Source organism: Melanotaenia boesemani, chromosome 7 (assembly GCF_017639745.1).
Source record: "Melanotaenia boesemani isolate fMelBoe1 chromosome 7, fMelBoe1.pri, whole genome shotgun sequence".
Taxonomy (NCBI): Eukaryota; Metazoa; Chordata; class Actinopteri; order Atheriniformes; family Melanotaeniidae; genus Melanotaenia; species Melanotaenia boesemani.
The window spans coordinates 31650430-31671079 of NC_055688.1; the positions used below are offsets into that span (position 1 = coordinate 31650430).

At 37.7% G+C, this 20650-nt stretch overlaps 1 protein-coding gene across 4 annotated transcripts in view; it reads left to right on the top strand.

Moving 5' to 3' along the window:
- The window catches only part of gria1a (glutamate receptor, ionotropic, AMPA 1a), an 83107-nt gene that overhangs the window by 44750 nt on the left and 17707 nt on the right, over window positions 1-20650 (top strand). For all 4 annotated transcript variants that reach the window (XM_041990481.1, XM_041990482.1, XM_041990483.1 and 1 more), the window contains exons 10-13: window positions 408-614; window positions 1667-2112; window positions 19941-20139; window positions 20384-20631. In XM_041990481.1, the coding sequence (XP_041846415.1) occupies window positions 408-614; window positions 1667-2112; window positions 19941-20139; window positions 20384-20631 (1100 nt within the window). The remainder of the gene's footprint in view (window positions 1-407; window positions 615-1666; window positions 2113-19940; window positions 20140-20383; window positions 20632-20650) is intronic.

Consider the following 20650-nt stretch of genomic DNA (forward strand, 5'->3'; position numbering starts at 1 on the left):
TGAATTGTTCTGATTACTTGCCTGCAAGCTACACATTATCAAAACTCCTTTCATTTTGGCTATGCAAACATGATGTTCATATTTAGGTACCTTTTGTATTTGAATAGTTCCTCAGGGAACAAAGCCAAAATGATACCTTGTAATTTTAGGTGATTATCTTTCCTTCGTAGTGCTTCATGCCAACAATTATGTTGTTTTTTTGTGTTTTTTTTTTTGCCTTTTTCTTTCTAATTTGTTTCTTTCCAAAGACTCAACTGTCAGTTATGAATAAAACATCAAACATCAAACTAACGGCCTCACCAGTTACAACAGCATGATTTTTCAACTTTTTTTCTGAAAAGTATTTATTTTAGACTGACTAAAGTTAAAAAGAAAATTGCTGATTCTGGTTGTCCTATATTCAACAGGAGTCTCCATATGTGATGCTGAAAAAGAACCATGAGCAACTTGTGGGGAATGATAAGTATGAGGGCTACATCGTTGAACTTGCTGCAGAGATAGCCAAGCATGTGGGCTACCAGTACAAACTGAAAATTGTCTCTGATGGCAAGTATGGAGCCCGAGATCCTGAAACCAAGATGTGGAATGGCATGGTTGGCGAATTGGTGTATGGGGTGAGTAAGCAGAGCTGTTTCAAAAATGAATTCCTAAGTAAAGATGCCCTGTTTCAAATACCTATAATGTGTTGTGTAATGTGTTTCAATAATCTAAAAAAGATAACTAATGGGTCCAGAGTCACCATTCCTTGTGAGCAAGAGAAGAAATGTAGCAGAGCACATACAGTGTGGAGTGGAGACGTATATAAATGATGCAGAACAGACATAAATATACAGACATGTAAAACAGATTTAAGTAAAAGAGCACAGTAGATTCCCACATTGAGCTGAAATGAAACAAGATCAAACAGGTAATGTGGGCCTTCATCTGCAGTAACAGCAAATAATGTGTTGGATAAATGCGCCATTAGATTGCAGTCCAGTGTTGTCAACAATTGTGAATCTTGCTACAAAAAATCACCAAATCCATTTATATTCAGACTTTTGTCAGCCTTTTTTACATTTTATTTTGTCCCTGACTCTGTTCCCACATGTACTTTATCTTCAAACTGCAAAATTTCCAATAAAGCTGTTCTTATTTACCGTTACTTTGTTATCTAGCAAAAAGGAAATTCTAAATTGCAAATGAAAAGTGTGCCATTTAAACTACATCTTAATCTGCTAGTCAGTTTTAAAACATTTCCAAACTGCTCCTCTTAATCTGCTGCATTGTCAGACATCATTACCTGTGCTTTGATTTAGCTATATTTACATGCAAAATGGACACCCAGGGACAATCTCAATAGTCTTTAGTATGAAGATTTTTGTTGCTGCTGTTGTGGTCACAGTCCTCTGATTTCTGGAAAAGGCTGGGAAAAGCAACTGCTAAAGGTCATTCTTTAAAACTGTTAAGCGAAAGCCTAACAGTATGATATCTGAATAGGCCATGAAGCTGTTTTATTTTTTTTCTCTTGTTTTAGAAGTCTTTCCTGCATTAAGCATCAGATGTTTAATAGAGGGGCATTTGTTATAGGTTCTCAGGCAGAGCATAAAAGACAAAAGAAAGTGTAGATAAATGGAACTGTGAAACCCTGCTTACATGCCTTTGTGTATTTGTACTTTTTCTTCAGAAAGCAGATTTGGCTGTGGCTCCACTCACTATAACCCTTGTCCGTGAAGAGGTGATAGACTTCTCCAAGCCATTCATGTCTCTTGGTATTTCCATCATGATCAAGAAACCAACCAAATCCAAACCTGGCGTTTTTTCATTCTTGGACCCGCTGGCTTATGAAATCTGGATGTGCATTGTGTTTGCCTACATTGGCGTCAGCGTTGTCCTCTTCCTTGTGAGTCGATTCAGCCCGTACGAGTGGCATGCTGAGGACTACGAAGAGGGGGGTGAGCCGCAGACTCCTACACAAGCAGCAGCTTCCAATGGGGTGCAGCAGGGCCAGACACCAACGCAGCAGAATACCAACCAGCAGAGTCCAGAACAGACCAATGAGTTTGGCATCTTCAACTCCCTTTGGTTTTCACTAGGAGCCTTCATGCAGCAGGGCTGTGATATCTCACCACGGTAAGAAACTGAGGCAACTAATTTTCAAGCCTTTTTTGATCCACAGTCCATTGAGTCTCTGACACAGTGTCGCAAATTGCAATAGCCAGTTTTGTCATCAGACATCAGGTGCAGCAACAGGAGTTTGTAATGTGGCTGTGTTTCAATCTGTTTTGTTTTCATTTTCTGTCTCCATACAGTATATATATATATACTTCACACACACACACACACACACATATATATATATATATATATATACATATGTAGTTTAGGTCTTAGTTCACAGAGCTACATGCATGAAGTGATTATACATTTTGTTTCCAAGTGGGTCAAAAATAAAATACATATGAATCTTTTGAGAGGGTGTTCTGAAGGATCCTGGTGTTAGGACTGTAGTGGTTCTTGTTGGCTCCCATTGAGTGCTCTCATGAGCTGTGGTATGAAATCATTCTCCAAAGGTCACCAATTAAAAATCTCATTAAGTGTCTGAAATTAGAGACACTAAGGTTGACTTTTTGGGCTTTCCATAGGGATTAGAAGGAGATGAGGAGATAAAAGTCAGTATTATAATTGTAGGCTCACGCTGAACTCAGAAACAGGTTAGATCATGAGTAGATGGACTTTTTTGTCTCTTTAAACATTAAACTACATATACTGTATGTTATGTATTTGTACACTTTAGTCCCATGTGTGTATGGTGAACACTAAAATAAAAAGGGTAATGGTGTATGGTTTCCTATAGAGATGCAGTGTAATATTTCATTAAATCTGGTTGCTGTGTTTGATGTTGTTTGAGTAATATGGAATGATCAATCTGGCTTCTGCAGAAAATGAGAAGCTAGACCCATGAGACTGCTAGCCTAATAAAGTCTGAAAAGACTTAACCTAGCGCTGTTTAAAGGTACCATCCTTTAAAGCTCCCTTGTGAACATGTTTGTCATGATTACAAAAAACCTAAAACAGATAAACCTCATTTGTTTACTTCAGTTTCAAGACAAATTGAACAAAACCATTTTCCATCTCTAAATCCATATTTTTATGGCAGATATGAGAATGAAAGGAGCAGATAAAGAAATTATTGTACGACACCCTGCTTTTTTATCGTGGATGCCATCTTGTGACATTTACAAGACATATTTTCATTTACCTTGCACAGCTTACACACTGTTACATACATGTGCAGGGCTGCAATCTGCACATAGGTGCTCAGTAGTACATGATGGAGGTAGTGGATCCTTCCTCCCATGCACCTTAACCTGACATTTATTGTTTCTTGCTGTGCTTCATGCAGGATAAAGCCTATTGTCTAAATGTTCTCCTACAGGTGGAAAATGCATCTGCAATAACTATTGATTTCTTCATATGCCACAAGGAGAGAGAGAATGTCAATGTGCTTCCTCAAATAGTCTAATCCCTGCAGCTCCTTTCTGGTTACAAAAGCTCTCATTTTTTTCTGTGTGTTTGTGTGAGTGCGATACTGTATGTGTTCATGCGTATTTTCTGCAATTTGCATTTGTTTAGCTTGAGGGCAAGTGATCACTGCTGATGCAAGACCTTTCACTGAATGTGACTAAAAGGACAAAATAGATAATTCCTTTGCTTGAGGCAATTTTGCTGCTACCTTTCGACTGCCAAATTAACCAGTTTTACAACAAATTTTGTCCTTTATTTAAACTACTTGCCTTTAATTCAATTGTAACTGTTAAAGAGAGAGATGACATGATGGCAGTAAACCCATGTTCAGCAGTATGCCCTTTATGATATCAGTAAAGTTGGGTAACTCTAAAGACTTAAACAGGTGAATTTATTTTTCTTTCTTACTGTAACCTTTACATGTGACTCTTAATGTCAGTTTTAATGAGTTTTAGGAGTTCCTATGACAGAATTTAAGAGTAAATAATTTAGATATGTAACATTTAGCTGCACATGGTGCAGCCACCATCATAACAGTGTCTGTGTAGTGTCTTGAAAACCAACACAGTGAATGTTTCACCTCGCTGAATACTGCCCTGAAGAAAACAACCTTCCCTTGAAAATTTGGGTGACCTAGTTGCTCTAGTTATCACAGTGCATATTCGCACAGAGGGAGGTGCATTTAGATACATTTCTCCTAAAGCATTATAGTTTGTCTATAGGCTTTAAAGGAACATGAAATATAGTTCTTTTTTGTCTTGTCTAGAGGAGACAGTAGTACTTGTAATCTCACCTATTCAGTTTCACAGGGTTTCAAAAGATAAATCAATACAATGTGCTTTGCAAAGGAGACTTTTTCATTTAAAAACAAGAACTTTGTTGCGCTTACACCTTAGTATATACTCACAACCTGCACAATATGTTCAATTTTAACCAATTCTAAGGTATGTAAATTAATTTCTTTCTAGATTTGACAGGTCTACTATTTGAATTTCTTTAAAAACCAGCACTGATATCAGGAGAATTTTGGTGACATAAATATTACCATAAGTTAGATCAAGTTAAAGCGGGTACTGCTGAACTTTGGCACTTTGGTGCCCCCTAATGAAGGCTATTATGGTATCTGCCCTGCATCCTGTGTCCTCTCTTAGCTCTCTCCAGCCAGTAAAAGTCAGTTTGATGATGTTGACTGTTGCTCTATCATTTGTCCTCCTTCTTTTCCATGCTTCCTCCAGTCATATCCTCTTGCATTTCATTGCCAAATCAGCCATGGTACATGTTTGAAACAGCTTGTGTGTTTATATTAAGTTACTGGTATGTGACATGGTGCTGTTAAGCAAACAGTTGTCACATGACTTTTTGTACTGAAATAGAGTTCATGCCATTTTTAATGTTATTTGTAGTATTTATCTACTCAATTAAAGAGACATTGCTGTTTAAGGTAATGTGGATAAAACATAAAAAGTGCATTGTTACAATCTCATCACTGATTCAAAAACAAACTATCAACTTGGTTTGCCATACAGTTATATTGATAAGCTACATTTTACTAGTTTTAGTTTTCACCAGAGAACACAAAGTCAACAATATTACTCACCAGACTATGTATAACGCTTTTGGAAAAATAACTACATGTTAAGGCCTATTTATGTTTGACGCAGAAAACAAATATGCAATGGACACGGGGTGTACTCTGAACTTAGCACTGCCGACTAGTGGAGGAATTGACATAAGAATCATGGCAACGTAAAAGACACATGGAAGTATGAGGACACCATTTGAAACGGACATCCCTATTTACGTATGTAAAGGAGCATGAATGGCCCTTTAACCTTCTGCAAATATACAGCCATGTTTCAGGTGGCTGAAAGAGTAGTATGCTTCATTCTTTGTAGAAACTTAAACTAGAGTTGTAGTTTGTACTTTGTAGAACTTAGACAAGGTTAAAAATTTCTCTGTAAGTTGGGACCATTTTTATATAAAGGGTTTAACCCTGATTTATAAATACGGTATGAATATATTTATATATGAGAACATTAAAGAAAATAAGTATGCCAAAAACACCTATCTACTGAAGCTGCTGATATTTCCTAACAGATACTTGTAAACCTTACTATAACAGTGCCTTTATCAGTAGTAGATAAAGACAGAATTTTCTAGAGCCGATTCAACAGTGATGTAGACAGTTGGAAGCATTTCACTTCTCATGCTTCTCCATTTAATCAGAGACAAAAGGCCAAGGAACAACACCGATGATCCACTCTGTCCTGGATTAATCAGTGGGCGTGTTTCATTTCCATTTGCTTACGTGCATGTGTGTGTGTGTGTGTGTTGCACTGCATCTATTAAAAACGTGCACTCACTGCTATTTTTTTTCCTGTTGCTCAGCACTGATTGTATCACTCTGAAGGTAGCTGTGCATCAAAGTTCATGTGCACGTATTTGTGTATGTGCATGTCCATATGCACACATCTACAATCACACACTGTGATACATCGATGCATACAGTACGTCACTGTGTGTGTATTGGCCACACTGCTCCCTGCGCTATTTATTCTCTATTAGACCTTGTTTACTGTGCTCTTTCTAAATGTCAGGACTGTCACTCAAGCCATTCCATAAGCCACAGTCTGTGCTTTTGGGTCTTCCTTGTGTTTATCTCTGCCGACAGGTGGACTCTGAGACTGCCCCCCCTCCTTGCAAACACACACACTTAAACACCACTCCATCCATCCAATCATCCACCCATTTACTTCCTTCCCCATCACCTCTTTTCAGTCCTCTTCTCATCCGCTCTGCTCTCCAGACTTCAGAGATCTCTCTGCCTCTTCCAATGGTTGTGCTGGGTTTGGAAAACACCTTGTGTAGAAGCCTCCTCTCTGCACTTTAATTCTAAAGTTGCCTCCAAAACCTTGATTAAATGTTGGGGTTCTTGGAAACTTTAAAATCTAAACCACTTGCAGAGGATCTTCTTTACAATGGTTTGATTTATTTCAGATAAGCCCTTCCTAGACCTATTGCTATTACCAATCTAAATGAAACACAATTAAAATCCCAAGAAATACGAGAACAGTACTGTCCACGTTAGTGCCTCTGCTAATTTCTCCACTTAAAGCAAACCACACAAACAAGGCATCACATGAAAGCAGAGACTCTGCTGATAACAAATACAGTATGTCTCATCACAGTGTGACAAAAACTGTGAGCAGCAGCCAAAGAGTAGCAAACAAAAAAAAATCACATAATCATAAATCATGCCTTTTGCTGTGTTGTGGTCAAATGTCTGTTAATATGTTCTGCAATGACTCTGCCATTGTTTGAATTGACTTGCAAAGGTCCTAGTAGTTTCCACGAAGATGGAGGTGTTTTAAATTGAAGTATTCACTCTGCCTATAGGATACTATCTTGGGCTTCACATCTTTCCAGATCCTCATAATGTTTCTAAGGTGAATTTGGTGGCTATCCCTCGATTCTCCTGACTGTGACCACTGATAGTGGTGTCGATCATCAACATCGCCTGATGGGTTCCTGAAATAATTACCTGCGTAACACCACTAACACCTGTAAAACTGTAAAACTTCTCAGGTTATTTTTTTTTAATTTGCACAGTTAATCATTAGACATTACCAAATACCTCAGCCAAGGCAGAGGTTATGTTTATGGCCGTGTGTGCTTGTCTGTCTGTTTGTTAGCAACATAACTCAATAAGTTATGGATGGATTTTGATTACATTTTCAGGAAATGTCAGAAATGTAATGAAGGAACAAGTGATTACATTTTGGTGTTGATCCAGGTCACTGTCTGGATCCAGGAAGTTTTCAAAGGAGTCTTTACAACTGGGAGAAAGGGATATTTTTACCATTACAGCTTCTAACTCACAAGATAATGCCCAGAATAATTTGCAAAACAAAGAAAAAAATAATTATAAAAAGGTAGTAGATGTAATCTGAAATTTTTTGGCTCAGATCATGTTGATATTCTGGATCTGGTGATCCAGAAGCTTCAAAATAGAGTGGGTACTGGGTGGGCTGTTGCTCTTTTGGGGTTTTTCTCAGGTGAGTGACCCTATGGCTTGGTGGAGGTCTCTGAGTGCTTCTGCTTCCCTAGATGAATGGAGCTGCTTTTTACCAAAAGTAATGTGGGTTTCCTTTAGGAGGAGCTAATCATTTACATTTTCAACTGTTTTCCAGGTGTATTTACTCTGATACAGTAACACATATCTTGATTCTGACACTTTTGTATTATTCTCACTTGTGAAGATATACTCCATTTAATTTAGGGTTGTCATTTCAGACAGGAAGCAGATTCCCACACATTCACCACAAGCAGTTTCTAAACATAGGCAACTAATCTGGCTCCTCTCAGTTTAATGAAATGGATTTGATAGTGTGACAAATGTAGGTTCGTCCTTTCTGTTTCATGTAACTTTTTGTTGTATATTTAAATTATGAAAACTCAAGCAAAATGTCAAGTGTAACTTATTTGTTTAAGTGTGTCACTTTCATGAATTTGTTCTTTTCAAACCCGATAAAGTATTTGGATCTTCAAACCATTTTCATTTCATAAATTTTGTTTTTTTATGTCACTACTTTTGATAAAACATGGTAAGAGAGTAAGCCTATAAAAAAGGCCCCATGTCTGTTATTTGGAGTTAAGAAAGCCATTTAAGTAGACTTAACATAAACCTGTAGCAGGGACTACTCTCATACCTGACTTGGCCCTCAGTTTGAACCTGTTTGTGTCTGTCGCATAAGTGTGCAAGGCCCTGTGGAGTTGTCTCCTCGCTGCCTATGTTGCTCCTGTTACATGATTGTAGGCTGAAATAAGTCAGCTCTGTCACTCACACACTGCCTGTCACAGCTGCAATTTCTCAGCCTGGCGGTCAGAATCATTCAATAATGGATTGTGTTTGTGGTGCATTATGGTAACCCAGGAGGGTCAGTATTTTTCTTGTTATCCAGCAATGTTTCCTTTTCTGTTTCCAATGCAAAACAGGAAAAAGCAACAACGCAGCTGCCTGTGCTTTAAATAAATAACACCATAGATAAATTGTCTAGAAATATCTTATCAATTATACCAAGGAAAAAGTTTGCTAGTTTGCTAGGGTTGTTGAATTTAACAAAACATTATTAACTATAAGTAATATAATGTATATATTCTGTTGCCACTTGCTTGTGGTTGGCATGAGCCTGCTGCACTAGCTCACTAAATCTGAGGCTGAATCCATTTTGAAACCTTTACTTAGGAAAACTGTGAAACTAAGCAAACATACAGAAAATACATTAGTGTGTCACTGGAAATACACCCATGGTTTCCTGCAAAGCCATGTTGTTGTGATGGATGCAGTATGCAGTTTAGCATTGATTTGCAGAAATATTCAAGGCCATTCCTGAAAGAGACGACTGGATGGGCGTAGAGGTTGCTCTAAAACCTCAATACTTACAAACTCCATACCTTGAGTACCACTTCCCTGCAGGTTTTAGATATTTACATAACTCTGGTGCTCTCTTCACTCCACTGGCTTCTAGTCAAGTACAGGATTTATTTTGCGATGCTTTTGTTTTAAGTGTCTGCATGGGCTGGCCCCAGAATACCGGTCTGATCTGATTGTACTGCATTGGCCTTTCAGAGGACTTTGTTCAGCCAGTCAGATGGTCTTGGAGGTTCCTTGATCTAAACTAGAGGAGACAGAACACTTTGCCTTTAATTGTGCGGTCTGCAAACTGCTTTTATATCTATGTCTCACTTGTTTGCCTTGGCCTTTGGCTGAGTAAAGACACCCTATTGGAGTTTTTATGTTGTACCTTTGTGTGTTATCCCTGTGTTTTTTGTTTTTATATATTATTGGTTTGTGTAAAGTATGCTGGAAGCATGTTTGGTTGTTTAAATATGCTATATAAATGAACTTGACACTGACATTGTAAATACTGTCTGCTTTCATTTACATTTTAGGCAATGTCCTGTTTTTTTTTTTTTTTTTTTGGAAACTGAGTTGTAAACACAAAACATGAATGAGGTTACCATTATGTTTATCTAACATTAAGTCAGCTCTGTTTGAACATTGAAAACTTCTATTGTGATCTTAGCATTTAGCTCAAAGTGCTACTCTGTGTCCAGCCTCACACACCTTCAGCTTGGTTATGACCCTGGGTCTTCAAAGTTTTCTGAAAAAATGTTGTGTTATGTTTTTGAGTTCTCAGTGTCTAACCTTCAGTAGGCATAAGCACAAATGCTCTCAATTCGAAGAATTAGATATCTGATAAGTTGGCTGTGTTCTATTGTGGGAAAGAAAAAGGGTTTATGAGATTTGCCAAACATTGCATTCTCTTTTTATTTACATTTGATACAGCGTCTCAGATTTTTGGAACCTGGGTTGTAGTTTCTGCTTATAACTGCAATAGCAATGACTGATTATGAAACGTAGATAAAAAGGAAAAGCCCTGTAACAGGGTATCAGCATGGCACTGTTTCATGCAGTCTAAATAAATTAAAAGTGGAATCTGAATAATGAGAAATTGAGCCAAAAAGTGAATTTATTACATTTTTGTTGGTAATAACTTTGCACTTTGGAACGTTTTGTTCTCTTTCATTGACAGACTGTGCTGTATTTGGGTGGAAAAATTCTCTTGAGTATGTAATGCAGTCAGATTGGTTTGGATGTCATCACTGAAACAATGCCTTATGTGTTGATCATACGGAATCAGCTGTTTGGTTGCTAAGCAAACTTTCAGGGAGGAACCATGGGAATTCTTGTAATCAAGAAAACCGTTGATCTTGGAAAAGGATCAATTAAGTATCACACTGTGTTATCGCTGTCACAACAACAAGAAACTGGATCATATTAAGCTGCACCAAGTTACATCATTGCAGAATTAGTGAGCTTCCACAAAGCAGTTGGGTAGATTTGTGTGAAAAGGATGATTTATTCATAAATAGTTCAGTTTAGTTCACAGCATAACTTATGCTTTATTTATGTGGAGATGGCATGAAGGCAACTTTTGATCATACATGCATGCGCACCCACTTGCAGAAATCAGTGAGACGTGTAGACACACACATGCGTGCTGTTTCCCAGAGGATCTCACTGAAGTATCACGCTTTGTACACAGACAAAGATACCATCCCCTCAGAGGTGTGTACTCTGTCAAGTCTGTCACACATGCAGGATGTTTTCAGATGCAGCAAGGGGTTTAGCTTTCACCCAGATGTGATAGGGTATGAATATCTGTCCTTGTACACCAAGGCCGAGGCCAAAAAGGAAATCTACCTGAACCAACGTAAACACAGCTAACAGTTCACCTGGAAATATGTCATGCTTCACTGCTTATCAGTCAGCCCTGTGTCTCCCAGCCTGTGAAGACCTGATGAGAGATTTCTCTCTTTAATGGCAAACCTCTCTTACTATTAGAGGTGAATGCCCTTACAGAGAGAGAACCAGAGTGAAGAGGAGGAATGAGATAACTTAAGTCTTCCTCAGCTCAGCTCTACTGTTTGGAGTGCAGATTGTGTTGCCATGGCAACAATAAAGAGACATTTATTTTACAGCAATGCAGCTTCACATCAAGTGTCAAATATTAGACACACTTGTTTGTCTTTCAGTTATTTTACAGGCATATCTAATGCACTGTAAGTCCATTTATATTTTATTGATTTTCAGTGAACAGTTGCAATGTAGTTGTCTTTGGACTCGTGTTTTCTTGCTGGAGTGACTAAGAGGCTTTGCATGTGTGAGTTTGTGTGGGCGCATAGCAAGTGCTCTTGCAGCATGCCAGCACTGACTTATCTCAGGTTACATGTGGCTTAGACAGCATTCATCATATCGTTCAGCAAACACATTTGTGACCACATGTACAGGGATTACAGTCACATCTTCATTGCGCTGATTCTCGTCACCAACACTTGTGCACTTTGCCTTCAAGCTAAACCGTTTTGTATTCATGCTCGACCACTTAAGTGAGCCTTATGTTGCAAAGCAGCTACTTAACTCTGTTTCTTCTAAATTATGTGAACATGCATTAAACAATTACAAAGTATTTAGAACCATGATGCTTTTGTAAAATTCTTCCACAGTGTACTTGAAAGAGTGTAATTACCAGCTTGTGGTACGTTTGCTTTGGGGTGGAAGCATTATCATAATGCTCCCTTTTCAACTCAATGGTATGTTAATCCTGACCTTTAAGGGAAGAGACATGCTTTTCCCCATTTTTTCTCTCCATGTTGAAAGCTTGCATGTTAGCTTGGCCTTGGAGATTAAAGCTTTCTGAAATTATAGAACCTAAGATTCATGAAAGAAAAGAGCAACAAACAAAAGTACACAAGAATAAGCCCACAGTGTGGTAGCAAGATTGTTTAGAACCTGTCCTCATTCTCCAGAGGCTCATTTAGCAATAGCATGAGGAAAAAGAGACGGAACGAAGGGGTGGGAAGCTGCACACGAGCTGAATGCATTAGACAAGTGCAAAAAAGTGCATGTTTTTCTGCAACTTGATGTGCTGTAAAAGCATTATCTGTTGCACACAGATCCAATTTGGCATGTCTGTTCAGGCTTTCACTCTGCTCCGAGCCCCGGCAGACAACCAAAAATGGCATTATGCATGTGGTTTCGGGAACCACGCTGATCTAAAAGGGACCCAAATTACATAAAAAGGTAATCATGTTCATAAATACTTCATTCTGGTTAATTATCCTGACATGCCTATGTTATTATGTATGCTTTTAATAACCAGTTACTTTTGCTGAGGAGACTGTGGGGAATCATAAAACTTTTATCTACTCGAAACATTTACAACCAAGCTAAGGCAAAGCAGCGGAAAGGCTCGTTTACAAAACCCCTATGATATATGTGATTGAACTAATAAGGCTGTTAAACCAGTTGAAAGCAGCTTTATTGATGAACATTATAATAATTAAAGCCTTGCTGATTCACAACTCCAAATAATGTGCCAAACAGATTATAAGGCCTGTTTACCATAATGTCGCTCAAGCATGATGAAGCAGTAGGCCATCAGTCTCTGCCCGCGCTGTCACATTAAATCAGATGATTCACCTCAGTAATTGTATTCTGTTTTTACACCTCACAGCCTTCAAAAAAGAATACACCTAATCCTTTTATAGCATTTGGAAAACTGACTATCTGTGTATCGATAGAACAGCTATCCCTCAATTTGAAAATAAGTCATATTAATGAGATGTAAAAGCAAATGGAGAATACACACAGACACACACACATCAGATTTTTTTGAGTTATAACATAAACAATACTAAAGCCCTTCTGATTGTCCTTCTTTTTGCCTTCATACATCTGTCATCATTTCTCATCAAGGGTGCTGAGAATACTTTCAGCAGTTTGTTGCGCAGCAGGGGCCCATCACTCAGCATATACTCACTAACATTAAGTGTTTGTAGATACAAATCTTTAAGTATGCTACCTGTATCTGCAGGTGTTTCTGCTTTCAAGGATACAATTTGTTTACAACCTCCACTTTGTTACGCTTAGTCTTACATATCCACTACACACATATGGGGCTGGATGCATTCATTCATGAAGAATATACAGCTGTTTCAGTCAATTTTAACAAAAAAAAAAAAAATGAATTAATAATATTTAAAAAGTACTGCAGCAGGAAACTCCCTCTCCATCCCTGATTTGTCTTAGAATCACACCATAATTAGATACCATTTCTTTCTCATCTAAACCTCTACAATTCCTAATCCATTGTAATGTGGCCATTACTGGCTCATTTTTTACACTTTCAAGTCATTAGTCATTGCTAATTACTACATCGAAGAGGCAAGGCCAGCCACGGGAATTCTAATGAGATTTTAGTTTTCCAGCAGATTCCCAGGAAGCTGTGGGTAAAGATCATGTAGCAGAGGATGAAGCTGTAGATACGAGATGATCCCATTTGTGTTGTGTCCATGACATTTTTCTGTAAAAGTTCAATTAAATAAAAGGCACAAAAGAAGGAATTAAGAATCAATTTAATTTATTTCCTTTGTCCTTAAATCTCTGTCTCACATTCTGCTACATTGAGAAGTTGTCCAGGTGTTTTGGAGATTAAGTAGTGGTGGGGATCTTAAGGATCTTCAAATGCCCTTCTGTTTGGAGGGCTACATGACTACCACTCTTCGTTTCTCAAAGAATGGATTATTACAGGGTGCAAAACTGCAATAGGATTATGCAAAAGTATGCAATTCATTTAATCTTTTCAGCACTGATACATGTAAAAGCGAGATGTCAATTGTTATGAAACATGAAAGCTACAGTGATTCTGCTCCAGCTTAAGTCATGTGTTCCTTCTACAGTGTTATTTTCTTCAAAGACAAACCAGGATCCACCCCAGTGGCTGTTAAAGTGCAACTTGCAGGTTAAGAACACCAGTTTTGACATTCGGGATGTCTATAAAAGTAAAATGGACAAGCATATAACAAATTATAAGCAAATAATTATGAGCTTGATGGGCATGAAAGAGGCCAGAAACAAACAACTATTTTCAGTCAAATAGAAATTCATTTATGAGAAGAACCAGGAAAGCTTTGAGCTAATGTCCTGCAAAGTGCTAATACTCATTTCACTTCACTCTAATAAGTTTGCTATTACAAATGATTATTAATTAATTAAAATTAGAGGCAGTTGTTTACAAGTGTATTGAACAGGACACAAAACAGAACTAATGCTCAAAGATCAGCTGTTAATGTAAGTAATTTTGCAGACTGTATAACAAAGCATAGCTATGTTTTATGGTACCGTAAATGTTGCAGAAGCAGAGGGAGAGCAGATTAAGAGAAACAAGAAAAAATGAATAATCAAATTAGAAAAGAAAACTATCAGTGTGGTTCTTTTGTCTCTGTATCATACGTATCTGTTACTACATTCATACTGGTGTCCTGATAGCCTGATGCTGCTTGAGACATAAAGTAAAAGAATCTCCATGAATGAAAAGTTATCTATTACAAACTTTAGTTTTTTTTTTTGTTTTTTTTTTACATATAGTCTCTGATTCCACAAAACATCCAGAGTCCCTTCTCTTCACCTGCACAAAATGCAACCTGGCAGGAAAACTGACTCAGATTATCCTCTTTACCTGAAAAAAAAATATCCCATGTGCACTACAAAAATCAGAGTTATCAAATAACTCAAGTGATCATTTACATAATTTGATATCCTTTATCAGATGATTGCAGTTATCTGAGCATGAGAAATCACACCTAGATTGCTCAAAACCAATTTGCCTCAATATGTCATTAAAGTCTGCATCTGCCACGTCCTGTCACTTTGTCCTGTATTTGTTTTTTTCTAACTTCACATTGTTTTGTAATAGAAAATATGGAGTTTGTTAAACTTTGGGTTTGGGAAAATCTCAGCCCTTATCAGATTTACAAGAATCTTACTGTCACCTACACAATGAACAGTATTGGAAAACTGTTCCAAAACTACAGTCAGTGAGGGTTGATTTTAAAATCAGGTTTATTAAATTTGGTATCATATCCAAACCCTGCTGTATACTGAAAGCTTTCTTCTTTCCTTGTCAAAAGGCTTATTTATATTTTACCAGATTATTTATTTCTTTAAACAGTGGTACAAAAACTAAAATGTGTGTCACTCTGTGAAATCTGAAGGCTTTAAGTGATAAATATTTGGTATAATTCCATGAAGAATTATTGTGCACACTATTATATCTGTCAGTAAAGTATTAGATATATTATTTCATCCCTAAAGTTGAAATAATACATCTAATATTTCACATTACAGTTTTATATTAACATTCCTTTTTCTTCGCATTGCAATAAAAGAAGCAGAGTGAATAATTGATTAATCATTGCCTTAACAAGAGTATAAAATTACAGTGCTACTTAGAAGATTTCCTTTACTGTAATAAGACAGCTGAGTTAATGTTTTACTGAGGTTGGCTGTTGTGGAATAATGTATGAGAAGCTGGAAGAAAGTTTAGAGGAAGGCAGCTCAAAAGGAAACAAACATATTTGTGTTTGCAAGTTGCTCTGCTCAGCTAGTGAGGAAGACAACTGCAGGAGACTCAACACACACCCACACATACAAACAGCCCATTTTTCCTCATCACTCACAAGCGGTGACCCCATTGTTCTCTTGCACAGACAAACTAACACATTGTTCTCTGCAAGGCAGAGCGTGTGTTTGTGTGCGCATCCATCCTTGAATGTGTTGGCGTTAGTGCCGAGTTGTAGACCATTGTTGTCTTAGCCCAAAACAAACCCCTGTCAGCCCACAAGCACATGGAAGCACAGGCAGGGGGAAACCATGAAAATGCATGGTGGACAGAAGGGGAGGAAAAGAAGAGAGGATGAAGAGAGAAAAAGAAAACAGGACGACTGAAGGGAAAGGATTAGACGACTGTTTACTGCCATCTCTGGAGGGTAGCAGCAGTCAAAGCTGAGGAATATGTTTGCTTCTGGTGGTACTGGTGGTTTACTTTTTATCTCTGCCATTTCTCTGCCCCCCTTCCAACCACCTCTTCCTTACTGTTTCATCCAAACACTATGCTCTCTTTCCCCCCATCATGTTTTAGGGGTCATCACAGCCCTCCTTTTTCACAGAGGTGCATGGTGACTGTCTAGAGATTAGAAAGTAGAATGAACACTAATATAGCAGTTATGGATATTTTAATAGCTCATTTAAACTGTAAAGAAATGCCAATTACTTTAAGCTTTTATGCTCTAAAAAAATCTAAGTAAATTAAAGACAAATGAGCTGGCCTTTACTGTCATGTTATAAATTTTGGACTGTGTACACACAGCGTGAAAACTGGAAACTGATTTATTTAAATAGTTAGCAGAACAGAAATTGTATTTTTAGGCTGAGATAAGGAAACCAAGAGTGATCCTCTTACATCATTATCTTAAGAAAACGCATTAAGTATCTTGATACCTTGAGATAACAAGGATGTTTTTTTCCAGATAACAAAATAATTTATAATTGCTCCTTGAGATAAAAACTTAGTTAATTTGGTTAATTATTTTAAAAACAACAATTAAAGTAAAAGGTCTTTCTTTGTTAGGGTTTGGGAAAGCTGTTACCAGGAAGTGAACTGAACAATAAATGCAGGGCAGATAGCCATCTATTCTGAACTTTAGCAGATTTTTTACACTTTGGCACCCCTTAACGAAGATGATGATTTATCATGTCTTGTATCAAGTGCTCTGAGCTCTTTAGTCCCATATTAACTTGTTTTATTTCTTGCTCTATCATTTTCTCTATTTATTTACCTTTCCTCTGATAACATCTTTTTAGATAGATAGATAGATAGAAGTACTTTATTCATCCCAAGCTGGGAAATTTAGGTGTTGCAGCGGTACAGTCATTTTTGCTGTTAAAGCCGAGTCAGCATTGGTGTGGATTCAAAACTGATGTCCACCTGCTGCCGTGTGTCGCTGTGCTGTAAGGCAGAAGGTGTATAAAACACTATTTCTGAGCTGTATGTGTATCTATTGTTCCTCCGTCACCTGCTGAGATTATTCAGCTCAATCTTAATTTTTTAAAATTAGTTCTTTAATAGATGAGAGAACTAACCTGTTTCTACCCAACCAACCATCTCCTTGGTGATAATATCTGTTATAAGACCACCAGTGACGACTAAAGTTAAACAGTCAGCATTGATGAAGAATCTCTGATAAGATTGACGATCTCACTAAAAACACATTTTTCATTGAAGTGGAAGTGTCTTTGTGCGGCAGTGATAAAATCTCTACAATGCAGGATCACCCAAAAAAAACAACTCTCATTGGCTGTTTTTTTGGTTTTTTGTTTGTTTTTGTTTTGAGAGAGGAGGAGGCGTAGACATGGAGAGGACCACAGAGCAGCCATATTTATGCAAAACTTAGAGAAAAGTTTTGTTTTTTAAACACGGAGGTGTTGAACCCACTTACCGGGAAAAGTGTGGGTGTTAAAATCATCCTGCATGGATGTGATGCCCACTGGTTGTTCCATCAATGTTTTTTTATGCTCAAATCCATCCATAGAGCCAGCTGGCTGATCTTGTTCCATCTCCATTTTAACAGAGAAATGACGGATGTTTGGGCTTGTCATGCTGCGCATGCGTCAAATGCATTAAAAATGTTAATGCAATTAAATTAGTTAGTGCCGTTAACACGCTATTTTTGACAGCATTAATTTTTTTATTTTAAAATTGTGTTCGTGGGGGGGCGCTTTGAGTCGATTCTGTGGCGATGCACCATACATTGGTCTATCTATGTGTGAGGAAACTCTGCAGGTGTAACTGTACAACTGCAGGCTGGGCAAAAAGAAATATGAAGTGTTACTTATTCTCAGGACACTGCATGGCAATGAATGTGCTCCAGGACTCCAGGAATGTGTAATGAAATTTAGTGTGCCATCAAAATTAACCAGAGCACAGAGTTTTAAGGTCAGACACTTCTGTAGTGTTGCTTTAAATTTTCCAGCTAACCTTCATCATCTCGTAATCTGTAGAAAATAAAATGCTATCGTAGGATAAATTAGAGTAGGTTGCAGATTTTTCAAGGTAATGAGGTAAATTATCTTGTGATCTCCAGATAATGGCATCAAAATAAATAATTGCATTTGTGGCCGCTCTCGGTTTCTATACAAAAAGACACATTAGTTGCCCTCAACTATAAATCTGAAGACATTTGGATGTTAAATAATTACAAACTCATTTCCTTCAGTCATCTGAAAGTCCCTGCTTTATTAAAAACTCAGATATTAGTCCAGTGTCCCTATAGAAATGACAGATTTCTTCCCTCTCTAAAGGTTTTCAATGAGATTTAGGTTAAGACTCATTGTTGGGCTGCTTAGAAAAGTCTGCTTCTTTTCACCAAGTATTTTATGCCTGAGGTCGTACAGTACGACACCTTCACCTCAAACTTATATTTATTGCACAGAGTCAAGCATTTTGTTATAAAAGTTCAGTGTGCAACATGTAAAACCTCTACTTACAACATTTTTCCCTAATTGCTGTTTAAAAGCTTTGAACATTATACATTTTTATACTTTTTTAATTAAGCATAATTTCATGTACTACAATTATATAATGCAAAATTGGCTATTGTATTTTTTTATGAAGATTATATTAATTCTGCACTAATAATTTAGGGAGACCACTTATACAGTTTACTTTTCCACTTAGATTTACTTTTCTGCAGAGATGTCGGCATAAATGATACTGGTGCAGTTTTATTATTATTATTATTATTATTATTATTATTATTATTATTATTATTATTATTATTATTATTATTATTATACCAAAAGGTGAAGAAGACAAAAGTTGCTGAATGTGCAAGTGATGGTGTTTAACTGTTCTTTTTTTTAACGTTCTGTGACTACTTAATATGAAGTTTTGATGCAGAGGAATCAACCAATTTGCTAGTTAATCATTTGCTGTAGTGCCTATTATTCACTTTATTTGGAAATGCATGGTCCTTTTTGGTGTACAGAAAAAGTTTAAGTTCTCCCATCTGAGCAGCAATCACTGAAATCTCTAAAAATATGCAGACATTCCAAGTCGTACACTCAAACACACACATCCAGCAGGCAGCTTTGCTTTCTGACTTTCAAAGGCTCTGCATCTACTTTGTGTTTGCTCTCCACTCATCTGCCGCCGCTCTTTCATCATCCACCCATCATCTGAAAAGCATCTTAAATGATTATGTTTCAGCTTCTCTCTTTTTTATTTATTTGTTTTTCATCCATACTTAATCTCGCCTTCATGTTCACGCTCCATTTGGCTTGACAACACAAAGGTGAATCATGAAAGCCCTTTTTGTTTCAGATTTGTGTCATTTTCATTGCATAAGCTCCTCCACTCTCTGCCCCGGCGCTTGTCGGCTACCGATATGCAACTGAACATGATTTCTGCTGTTGCTGTTCAAGCTGGCTTCTCTTGAGGTGAAGAGACATGCAGAGAGGAGAGACAGGGATTTGACTCAGGGGGATTTTGCTCATCGTTATTTATTTTATTTATTCCTTGAAAGTGCAATTAGAGCAGCGGTAAAGTGTTCTCCTCTGCTTATTAATCCCCAACAATTAATGTGTGTGGTTCCATGAAATGTATTGGCAACTTTCTTTAAGTGAGATTAATTTGGCAGGCAGAAAACTGAGTGGGCCTTTGTGGAGCTGGTTATCTTTCCTCAGCAGATTGGGCTAAGCTCCCCAAGCCTGGTGAAACGAAGTGCAGAGTGTGTGATGCAATGTAGGTCACTTGGATGATGTGAACATCATGAGGTATTTAGATTGCTCTTACTGATTGTCTGTAAAATTGACCATAAAATCAATTATGCTATTGCTCAAATTCTTTTATTAGCATATAATCAATCACGTCTCTTAATCAAAGATGCACACAGTGACAATTGATCCTGCATCTTTAACACAGTGTAGTTAATGTTGACTAGTCAACAATATCTTCTCCCTCTGGTTTTAGGTCTCTTTCAGGCCGCATTGTTGGTGGCGTCTGGTGGTTCTTCACCCTCATCATCATCTCTTCCTATACTGCTAACTTGGCTGCCTTCCTCACCGTGGAGAGGATGGTGTCTCCTATAGAGAGTGCAGAGGATCTTGCTAAGCAGACAGAGATCGCCTATGGAACGCTAGATGCCGGCTCCACCAAAGAGTTCTTCAGGGTGAGGATTCATTGTTCATAAATTCACAAAACCTTTTTTTTTTTTTACCTGTTTTATAAAGTCGCTTTATTATTGGCCTGCTACGCTGTGTGAGCCCACAAATCCTTACTTGCTTAATAATGTGACATTTTTAAGGTGTCTGACTTTAACAAGCAGCATGGAGACAGATAATTAAGGATTTAAACTGACCCTGTTTCCTCCCCTGTTCATCCATCCCTCTCTCGTTAACATTTCTGGTTGTCAGAGGTCAAAGATCGCCGTGTTTGAGAAGATGTGGTCCTACATGAAGTCAGCTGACCCGTCAGTGTTCGTCAAAACGACCGACGAGGGTGTGATGAGAGTCAGGAAGTCCAAAGGCAAGTATGCCTACCTGCTGGAGTCCACAATGAACGAGTACATAGAGCAGAGGAAACCGTGCGACACTATGAAGGTGGGCGGGAACTTGGACTCCAAAGGTTATGGAATAGCCACACCTAAAGGATCACCTCTGAGGTAAATCCCCTGGTACTGC